At 38.2% G+C, this 10,360-nt stretch overlaps 1 protein-coding gene across 3 annotated transcripts; it reads right to left on the reverse strand.

Moving 5' to 3' along the window:
• Positions 1–385: 385 nt before the first annotated feature.
• LOC135620945 (phosphatidylinositol/phosphatidylcholine transfer protein SFH13-like) lies at positions 386–8,371 on the reverse strand. 3 transcript variants are annotated; one of them, XM_065123412.1, is made up of 16 exons: positions 7,906–8,007; positions 7,746–7,807; positions 7,183–7,302; positions 6,790–7,093; positions 6,372–6,471; positions 4,913–5,179; positions 4,682–4,759; positions 4,498–4,599; positions 4,367–4,416; positions 4,170–4,269; positions 3,607–3,696; positions 3,401–3,502; positions 2,428–2,593; positions 1,949–2,322; positions 1,143–1,217; positions 482–746 (listed from the first exon to the last, which is right to left on the reverse strand). In XM_065123412.1, exons 3-16 carry the CDS (start codon positions 7,187–7,189, stop codon positions 729–731), a joined length of 1,833 nt encoding a protein of 610 aa, XP_064979484.1. In that variant the 5' UTR covers positions 7,190–7,302; positions 7,746–7,807; positions 7,906–8,007; the 3' UTR covers positions 482–728. The 3 variants fall into 3 exon arrangements, with proteins under 3 accessions (XP_064979483.1, XP_064979485.1, XP_064979484.1); XM_065123411.1 differs by lacking the exon at positions 7,746–7,807 and having other exon boundaries at positions 386–746; positions 7,906–8,371; XM_065123413.1 differs by lacking the exon at positions 7,906–8,007 and having other exon boundaries at positions 386–746; positions 7,450–7,807.
• Positions 8,372–10,360: the final 1,989 nt, after the last annotated feature.

Genomic DNA, 10,360 nt, shown 5'->3' on the forward strand with positions numbered 1-10,360 from the left:
TAAAACTTAACGGTCATTATGTTTTGTAACGGTAAATGTGCGTTGGCAGTGACGGTAATTGCCAAATGTGATGGTATTTTTATCTGGATAACGTTGACATGTGCATGACACGAATTGGAATTTAACCGGCGATTTTAATCGTACCTGCATTCTTACGTCCTGCGCTCCTGCGTCACCTACCCGTTCCGCGATTGGAAGGTTGCGTGGGACCTTACCGATAAGGTCGGTCAACGGCCAATATATATATATATATATATATATATATATATATATATCGGTACTCTTTCCCATGACACCCGCATGCCGATTCTCTTGTAAACGGCGGGTCCCACACGAGCAATCTCCCGATGAAGCACTCAGAAGAGATGGTGAGGCTAGAAAGAAGTACAATTGGTCCATCACACGTATCACTAAGGTGTACAGGAAGTCTCAAGGGATACGAGTACAGAATACAAGGCACCAGTGCATGAGCGTACATGCATTGCAGAGACAAAACTTGATTCCTGTAATTGTCCACTCAATTCATCAGCGACAGTAAAGTTCTTTGGCTTTCGACCGAACCAACGAAACAAAGTACGGTATATATACTTGGAGTTGGTTTATGCTTAGGCCCACAGAGGAAGTTCCACTTCTTGCCGCAACAGGGAACATTTTGCTTACGTTGTGCACCAAAAAACAATGCCATCGGCATGTAGTCCCCTCGCCGCAGTCGTCTCCGGCATCGAGGCTCAACAAAACATTCTCTTCTGAATCAACAAAAAAGCAAGCTAATCATCAGAGAACAAAATTTTAGATGGATATTTTGAGTTTATAAGTTGGAGAATTAGCTCTCACATTTCATCTCAAGTATAAGAGGATGATATGGGAAAAACTTAGCTAATCATCGAAGAGTGTCAGATGACATGGATCAAATTTATGGATGATACCACCATACATATTGAACTATTATCACAAATAAATTGGTTGATAAAAATGTGCAGCTCCATATAACTAATCGAACTCAAGTCAGGCACCGATAATTTGATTAAAATCTTAAAAAATTTGTGTGAGTTGACTGTGACTGTGTTTAACAGGGACCTCAAATGAGAAAGTTTTATATGATTTGCACTTTAAGCGAAATAAAATATATAACAAGATTTTACCTGAAGTTTCAAGTCCTGCAATGCATCTAACGACTTGGCAAATTCCAGTTGCTTCATGACCGTGGCATGCAATACCTGAAACAGATATAATATTAGAGATGCACTAACAAAACCAGGAATCGTAAACCCCTTCACAGAGCGGCAAGGTAACGAGTGCCAAATGCTACAACTTTGATATAGCTTGAAACTAACAAGGTTCCTAAACTTGAAAAGTTCAAACTGAATATATTAGATCCAAATAAGAAGCCTAATAGACTCTCCTAGTTAATGCTATACGACATAATAGACTGTCAAGGATGCCAAATAGGAGAGAGATACGAAAGATAAAAATCTCTTCCTAGAAAGGAATACCAAGTGAATAATGAACCCAACATCTAAGCATGTCTGCCCACAACTAGTTAGCTCTTCAGAAAAGATCCTTCGGTGACAGAAATTCTCTTTCAAATGTTTGCCATTGATACTTTTATGAAACAGCAATTCCAATAAAGCATAGACAAAGACAAAGGATCTGAGAGAATTAAGGATATGCGAATTCACAAAAGGTAGTTTTCCTGTACATGAAATAATTTGATCCTTATTTATCATATAGCAGAAAATGTCATTAAAATATATAACAAGTGCTAAAATCAATTGGACAGAAGCCCTAATTTATTCATTGAGAAAAAACTTTTGATAGCAAGTTGTTCCAAGCATAGATACAAAGAAAAAGGGAGAAGATTATATGTACAACAAAGACATGATTCCTATCTTGAATATACTAATATAACAGTATTATGGAGGTAGATAGCAGGATGATATAAACTTACCCTTTTGGTCTTTTCTAGATCAAACTCAACATGCTTTATTCGATCCCAAGATTCAAGTAGCATATGCTCTTTCTCCGAAGGAATCTCAGCAGGCTTCTTGGTGAGCTCATCAAACATCATTTCTAGCCTTTTAATCCGCTCCAAACAAGGACCCAAATGATCTTCAATGTTTTTCACTGTTGAACTGTGCTGGACAGCCAAATTCTGAGTGTCTGAAGTACGGATGTTGCTCAATTTTCTCTTTCTAAAACCATCAACGTGAAAGAATAATAGAATTTTGACTAAGGAAGCTATTAATACTCTTGCAAACAATTGAAAAATCCCTTCTCCTGTATCCTCCTTGGTGACAGGGTGACTTGCCATGCTCAAACTATCTGAGAACAACAAATACAAATCAAGACTTTTGAAGACTAAGAGATGAGAATTTGTTGCCTAAACAAAAGGAAGATTCTCTATTGGAACAACCCAGCTTGCAATACCATGTTGATTCGATGTTGAAAAGCCATACGATCTCTGTTCCTCGTATTTTATATCTTTTGTCTTTTCATAAGATTGTTCTCCTCTTCTAACACAATCCATAGCCTTGTCGACCACAACAAAGTGTTCATCACAACTATAGTAAGCTGTTGAATCTCTTGCTCTGATCTGCATTTATCATCAAGAAACAATGGCATGGAGCAGTTGTGATATATCCCAAGGGGAACAAAAAATCATCATCAAATAAACTAATATTATCTACCCTATCTTTTTAAGATAGTGATTAACATGCATTCACAAGAACACCATAGTTGTGATGACCACTTTCTCATCATTCTCACTAAAAGAATTAATTAGGATATAATACAATTAGACGCAAACAAGGATACAAGAAAATGAAAAAGAAACCATAAATGACCTTTTTAGCAAATTTGAAAGACAGAAATTGACAGTTTAGAGAGTGATTTACTAATGTAAGCACCTCCAGAATTTAGTTGTTTTTTTTTCAAAGGTTATTGTGAAAAGAAGATATTAGCATATAAGAAGATTGTATGGAAGATGGTTTGTGCATAAACAAACCCTCTCCTCTTTTTCTTTTTGGTCCCTTTTCCATATTCAAATTACAAGGGTAGAATCCTTAATTTTAAAGGATTTATCAGGAAATTCTTTCAATTTCTCAGCAATGGGAAAAAATTCATTCTGAAATATCTCTAGTATCATGTATCATACATAGCATAATAGAAAAGAAAAGATGGCATTAGGTAATTATTTGTTGAAAGGATAAAACATTTTGCTCATGCTGCCCCTTTCAGATCACTTATTTCAGTTAGCTTTTCAAATGAACACTACATCAAGGTTGTTGACGATAGATTTTACAGAACCATTAGAATTTTCACTGGAAAATTGAGAACTGCACTATAACAAAATAAAACACAACATGAGGTCTTCAAAACCAGGAGAGTGAAGAAATCTCACTTCTTCACGTACTGGAGCTAAACGGCTATGCTCAACAGGTTTGAAAACAAGATCATCAACATCTGATCCAGATTCAAGTGTCCATGTATCGCTACTTCTTCCCTGACAATAACACAGACTCAAATATTTTACAGGAAGATCATTGCATAATGTAACTGCAAAAAGATAGGAATCAAAAAGATAGAACAGATGAAAAAAACACTTACCTTCAAAAAATATGACCCTACAAAAGCTTCATCTCCACCTGACATTCGTCTAGTATGCCTTAGTGAATCTGCTTCAGCATTATATGCAAGCTAAAATTTGAAAGATATTGGTCAGAACTTTTCCCCTGTTTTTCTTGTTTGATAGACGTAAAATAAAAAAAAGCAAATCCCTTCTGGTATCAAGGTATTCATCCAAACAGGACATTATCACATAAAGGAGGATATATCTTTTAGAATTGCTAATTCAAGTTCGATTAGAAAACAGGTGACACTTCGAGCATGAAATCCTGAAATGTTCAAGACAAATGGTTTCATGCTTAAAGAAGACTAAGCGGAAAACCCAGTTTGGCTAATTGTATTCCTTGAACAAAAGGAAGCATCAATGCATGGGTCACAATGAATGGAATAAGAAAACTATCACTCAATCAGTTCATCCTCATGGGATCAAAACGTTCAAATAGAATAGTTGGTTGCTCTATTAGTTGATCAAACCTAACCTAGTGGAATGACGGTGAATAAATGGGAATGTAAATGTCTACTTCAGTTAAGTGAACGAATTGTACCTTCATAATGTTAGGATCATTCCATGGTCCTTTATTAGACTTCAAACACCCACCTTCAACAGAGCATGTACATGTACCACCTAAAAAATCTGGAAGTTGGCTGAAATGTGACAAACATATATAAGTTACTAAACCATAAAAAAAGAACCACCATCAAAATCGACATCAATATCAAGAGAGTATAATATGCCCTTAACCTTGAGTCAATGATTTCAAGTAATGCACTCTGATATTTTGTTCCCAATACCTGCATGATAAAATATTTATTCATGTATATTGTGGTCCAAATACCGGCAAAACAAATCCCTTTGCATGTCAGGACACTTACATGTATCTTTGCTGTTGTTTTTGGGTCAAGAAAACCCTTTACAGTGTTCCAGAGAAGCCTAAAGCCATGACCAGCATTGACAATAAACATCTGATGTAGAGTCTGCATTTTAACAAGTGGGGTATCTCTATCTTAATACAAATGAATAAAAATAATGCAATGTTATTAGGATAAAGTCAAGTACCTCAGGGTAGTAATCTCCATCAATTTTTTGCATTTTAAGCAAGAGGTCTCTTGCTGTTTTGCCGAAATTCTTCAAACCCTGCACCAAAGAGAACGCATACTGATTCAGAGAAATCAACCCGAACGGCTTCTCACTTCCAGCACCTTGAACATCTCAGTATTTTATATAAACAACAATATATCTTCATCACAGTCTGCTTAAACAAGTCAAATCTGGAAAGGAACCACATACCACCCCATGCACATCCAAAATAGTCGTGGTTGAGTCAATGTGCCTTTTTGCTGCAATCGAACAAGCCGGAAACTTTTCATGTAGAGCTTTCTCAAACTCCTGGATATGAAATTTTATGTACCGTTCTACTGTGGTGATGTGCATAAGCTTATTCGGCTCTACTTTCCCAAGCCTCTCAATGTAAACAGGTCTTCCCTCTTTATCAACTCCATGGTAGCCCTGAGGATAATGCTGTAAAACTTCTTCCAGCTCCTCAAAGTTAAAATCCTTGCATCCAGTAGTGTTGTGCATTGTATATGTCAGCATTCACTGATATAATTTTCATCTAGCTTAACAGAACACGTGACCTTCTAGATAATAATTCTTAACATAATTGAAAAATATAATAGAATTCCAAAAAGACAACTGAAGGAATAAAATATGGGTATCTGAACCAAGAACAGTCTGCAATAAAAGTTAAACGACAAAAGGAAAATGGAGGTTATTCATATGTGCAGGATCCATAAGAGAAAAACAAGAGAAGTAGAACATTACAAACAATAGTTTCATCAGCTAGTATGGTTGCAAGGTTCAAAATGCTGACACGATTGTCATCAATTTGGCTTCCAACTTGTGCCCATAAGAAAAGCATTTCTTTGTGGGTTTTATAGTACTATAACTTTTGCAACCTAAAGGATGTTTTCCAAGATCTGCAGAGTATCGTAATATATTCTTCAATAATTTCAAAATAATCTAAACTCATATATCTAGTTCCAAGAGTAGAAGATCAATGTCTATATGAGCGCTAATTTGGCAGTAACTTTTGCGTAAGCAAAAGGAGATAATTCAAATTACATGTTAAAAGGTAAAATTGATGAATGAAAATTCCCAAAAAAGGAACTTAAATTAATCTATACAAAAAAAAGTTCAAATAATCAGTGTTATGACCCAACTGATTGGAAAAAATGATCATTCAAGTGCATGAAAAATGCATGCGAATGAGAAAGTAATGAGCAGTTTCATTTCACGATAAAAAACAGCCTGGAATAATCTAATTCAAACATGGATTCCTCTTGTTTTTTCTTTTATGTTAAAATTATCTCAATGCAATTTTGTTGGATCTCAACTAGTCTTGTGGCACTAAAATCTCTCAGAGCCATTGCAAGGCAAGACACTCTTGGCACAATAACAGGGAAGAACAACATGACCCACAATAATATGGGGTATGTGTGCGGTTAAGTTATACTGTGTTTACTCCTGCAAGCATAAACTCTGGTCACCCAGGTTGTGAAGAAGCAACCTTACCCAGGTCACCCAGTACACAAGTGGCAAAATATGAACCTCAAAATAGCATCTGTACTGAACCTATTTAAATATGACAAACTTTTTTTCTTTTGAAAAATCAGCAGCGAATAGATATCTGATATTACTATCTTTAGTTGCACATACGATATCTAACTAGCTTATTATGGCAACATACCTCCAAAATTGTGTCTGTTCCAAATTCTTTTCTCCAATGAAGCATATCAGCCCACATTTGAACTGCTTTCTCATGCTCAAATTTTCTCGCTTTCAAAAATCTGCTTCATGTAAGTTTGTCGATAAGCAATCAGGAAAACCAAATACTGAAAAAGCAAGTTACCTAGAAAAACGAGCCATACAGAGTTACATTCTGGAAGCGCATATATTCTTCAATAAAATGCATCGACCCAATTGGATCAAAAATGTTTGCAGTTGGCTTAATACAGTTTTAAGTTGAATCCAACTAATTAAAGATATTCATAGCGTGCTCAAGTACAGATTGTGAAAGTTCAGGCAGCTAATAAGCCCAACAAAAAGTTTTTACAAAAGCACAAATACTATAACCAAAATCACAATTTCTAATGGTGAAAAACAACCTGAGCATCATATGATAGTCATCGTGTTTATCAGGCAATAAGTCCCTGGAAATTAGCTCCTTACGGAATGCATAGACTGCCCGTTCCTCTTCCACATCCCTGACATCCTCAATTGACACTGAAGAAGTCCTATGGACACTTCTCCTCTTCCCTCGTTTCCTGAGAGAGTGGGTGAATCGTGAAGAAGCATTTAATGCCTTTTTCTTTAGAGACCCGATGGTCAATCTTCTTCTTTCATCTTCCGAACTCTCCATATCTGATCTCTTTCCTTTTCTCTCCTCCCAAGCGTGCAGCCCTTCAAGACCTTCAACATGACAAACAGCAATAAGGTGGGTCTCTAGCAGCATTTCATAATCCGAAGGAACACAGAGACGTGAATTAGAACAGCCGTACCAGTCATTTTCGGGCAGCAGAGGCGGGACTCTGGTTGACCTTACCCTTCTGAAGAGATGGTCGTGGCGTAAATTATGCAAATATAGATCTTTATAGATCACCAGGAGCCTACGCCTCCATCTAATTAGGATCAGAGACAAAACAACACAGGAGAGAATTAAGTGTCATTACCGAAAGTCTCTGCACATATTAGCAAAGACAAAATTTATGCAAATTTTGCAGGAGCTAATACCAAAACAAAAACAATAAAGAAGAGAAAACAATTACTATTGTTGCCGACAAACTTGCAATTCATCAGAACTATTGCAACTCTCATCACCCCCTACTCGTTTCTAATTGAGCGGATGAAATCATGAAACTGTGGACTGATTCATTCTGTAGCTTTAAAACTAAGTAACTTGGAAAAAACAGAAGAAAATGCAAGTTGAGGTAGGAGAACCTAGTCGCCTCGCCAAGTACATCAACAAATCAACAACTTTAAGACGCCATTAGTAAAATAAGGAAAAACAGTACTTCTTTAAAGACAGCTAAAAAGAAAGAGACGACAGGTTAACGATCTTCACTTGTTCACATTCACAGAGTGCCTACTCTCAAGAAGAAGTCATCGATTCCACATCAAATTCTCCTTCGGAAAGAGCAATCAAGAAACCGTCAGAGAATTCCCTCGTTCGATGCAAATCACGCATCCCAAGTCCAGAGAAGATTATGGAGAGAGAGAAGTACCCTCTTGCAGCGAGGAGAGGGCGATCCGTCGTCGCCGCCGATCTCCAAATCTCGGAGGCAAAGATAGATCAGTAAGACAGATCACAAGATTCCCCACACCGATGGAATCGAATAGGAAACCGGGAATCCTCACTCCCAATGGAACCTGTTCTTCTTGAAATTGGGATCGGGAGCGAAACACAAAGGCGGGTTTTAACGGCGATAAGAATCCACCAAGAAGGAAAACTAAAACCCAAATACACGAAATGAATCGGAAGATCCGCGGACTCCGGTCGCGTTCTCTCTCGTGGTGGTAAGAGGATGGAGTCAATGCGAAGCGTGCAAAAGGATCGCTTTCGGCTGGATTTCGAGGTGGACTCTGGGTGAAAAGAACAGATCGGCGATTCTTGGAAAAGACTACGGCGCGAGATTCTTTTTCCTTTCCTTTTCTTCCAATTGCTTTGGCGACTATTAAGGCAGAGCGCCGCGTTTGACTTGGCTCGAGAAATGGAACGAATAAGCGACTCTTGCGTTCAATAACAGTAATATAATATTTCTAATTAATATTATTAAGTGATCGGAACTTTATCTATTGATATATACAAATAAATATATAGAGATATTTTTTTACCGGTATATGTAATATTATTTTTCTATCGGCGTGCGACGAGGAAACGGGGACTTGCTTCTCTCATCGGCGTGGGACGAGGAAACGGGACCCAGGCGCGCGTGCTGTGGCCCCTGGTCGAAGAGACGTCGGCACGCTTTCCCCTCCCGTTGAATGCGGATAGGCTGGTCTCTTCCCAGGCAGGATTCCGGAGGAAGAATCCCACCACACTGGGAGCGCGGAGCAACGCAGCATTCGCAGCGTTCGGGATTCGTAGATTTTCCCGTACGCTGTTCGCACGCTTCCTTGCGTTCCGTTCGTCAGCCAAGGCGCGCTTTTTAACGACCAACAACACTCGAATGCCATCACCACTCACGCGCCCTTGGCCTGCTACCACTCGCCGATTAAATCGTCACCCCGATCTACGAAGCCTCGTTGCCGCCACCGTGAAATTATTCACCAATTCGTTTCGAGACCTACCCGATCCCCGGAACTTACCCTACGCGGGTGCCACCTGTGGGGCCCTCGCTACCTCCAGTGAAAATGCGGGTAGTTCGACTAGACGTCCACAGAGTAGTCGGTCAACCGCTGTTCCATCTCTAGCCCGGTGAATACATATTAATATTAAATTAATTGCTATTATTAACATCAACTAACCCTACTTGCTATTATTCATTAAGATAAGAGTCAAATGCTAATGTTGTATGAAAAGTAGCAAAGATAGGAAAAGAAGTTGCAACTCTTATAAGTTCAGATACTATCAGCTATAAATAAAAAAGATAAAATAAGACTGGAACATTAATCGAGCAGTCATATATTGATTCAAACTATGATTTATAGGTTTGATTTGAAGTTGTTATTATGATTCTCCTCATGACTGCTCAATGTCAATTCTGAGGTCCTGCTAGTCTGAACACTACCCTACATTTATTGGTCAAATGTCATGAAGCAAAATGGAAGCATCACTAACATGAGGGCACCATCCAATTGCTTTTCTAAAGTTGGGTCGAAAGTACGAAGCACATCATGCACTGAGTGAGGCAGGACCACAGTGAGAACAAGATAACTTGGATTTGATATCTTAGTCCAAACTTATCATCCAACCAATCCTTATCCTTAGAAAGAGATGGAAAACAGAGGAAAAGCTGCAAGGAGGGGGGTTTACCTCGGGAATGCTGGCTGTCAAATGCTGAAGGTAGAGGAGGAGCATGAAAAAGTAATGATGCTTTGCGTCCCAGAATTTTCATCAATGGTACATACAATTGAGCTGCAATAGAAAAGACTTGCAAAGGATTAGCTGCTGAAAATTCAGATTTAAGGAGCAAGCAAACTGCATATATGAAAGCATCATAGGTAGTGTAGCTAAGGATGCATAAGAAAGAAAGCAGCAAACAAGATTCTTCCAACTGGTCATACTGCAAGACTGATTCAAATGTGGTAAATGTAGTATAAACATTGACAGAAGAAAGCCTCATTGTCCACCACCCTTGCACCAGGGAGAAGCCAAGCTGTATTTTCCTAGACAGGATTAGGAAGCCGAGGAACATACAGAAGCTATTTGCACCAAACATGAGTGTTCTCTAAGTTCTGTTCAGAGTCCTGCAACCAGGGGCATATTTTGCAGCATAGGAGAAAATGCACAAAGTATCCTACACATTTGCTATAATCAAGAATAGACAACATTAGTTCTTTCTTGATTCAGTTAGAAGTATGCCGATTATCAAGCATCCTCAGCATAGTTTCACTCGAAATTACGTAACAAAAAGAGTAGAAAGAAGCTGCATATCAGAATCAGAGTACAAACATAAATCAAAAGATATAACAAAATCCAGTGTTCCTTACTTTCTATTTTCATAATAAAAAGAATAC

Source organism: Musa acuminata, chromosome BXJ1-3 (genome assembly GCF_036884655.1).
Source record: "Musa acuminata AAA Group cultivar baxijiao chromosome BXJ1-3, Cavendish_Baxijiao_AAA, whole genome shotgun sequence".
NCBI classification, from domain to species: domain Eukaryota; kingdom Viridiplantae; phylum Streptophyta; class Magnoliopsida; order Zingiberales; family Musaceae; genus Musa; species Musa acuminata.

Coding starts and splice junctions, on each gene's coding strand:
- LOC135620945 (XM_065123411.1), bottom strand. Junction 3,503..3,606: donor TAGGGTCATATTTTTTGAAG/GTAAGTGTTTTT, acceptor TGTTATTGTCAG/GGAAGAAGTAGCGATACATG. Junction 2,323..2,427: donor TTCAACATCGAATCAACATG/GTATTGCAAGCT, acceptor TGTTGTTCTCAG/ATAGTTTGAGCATGGCAAGT.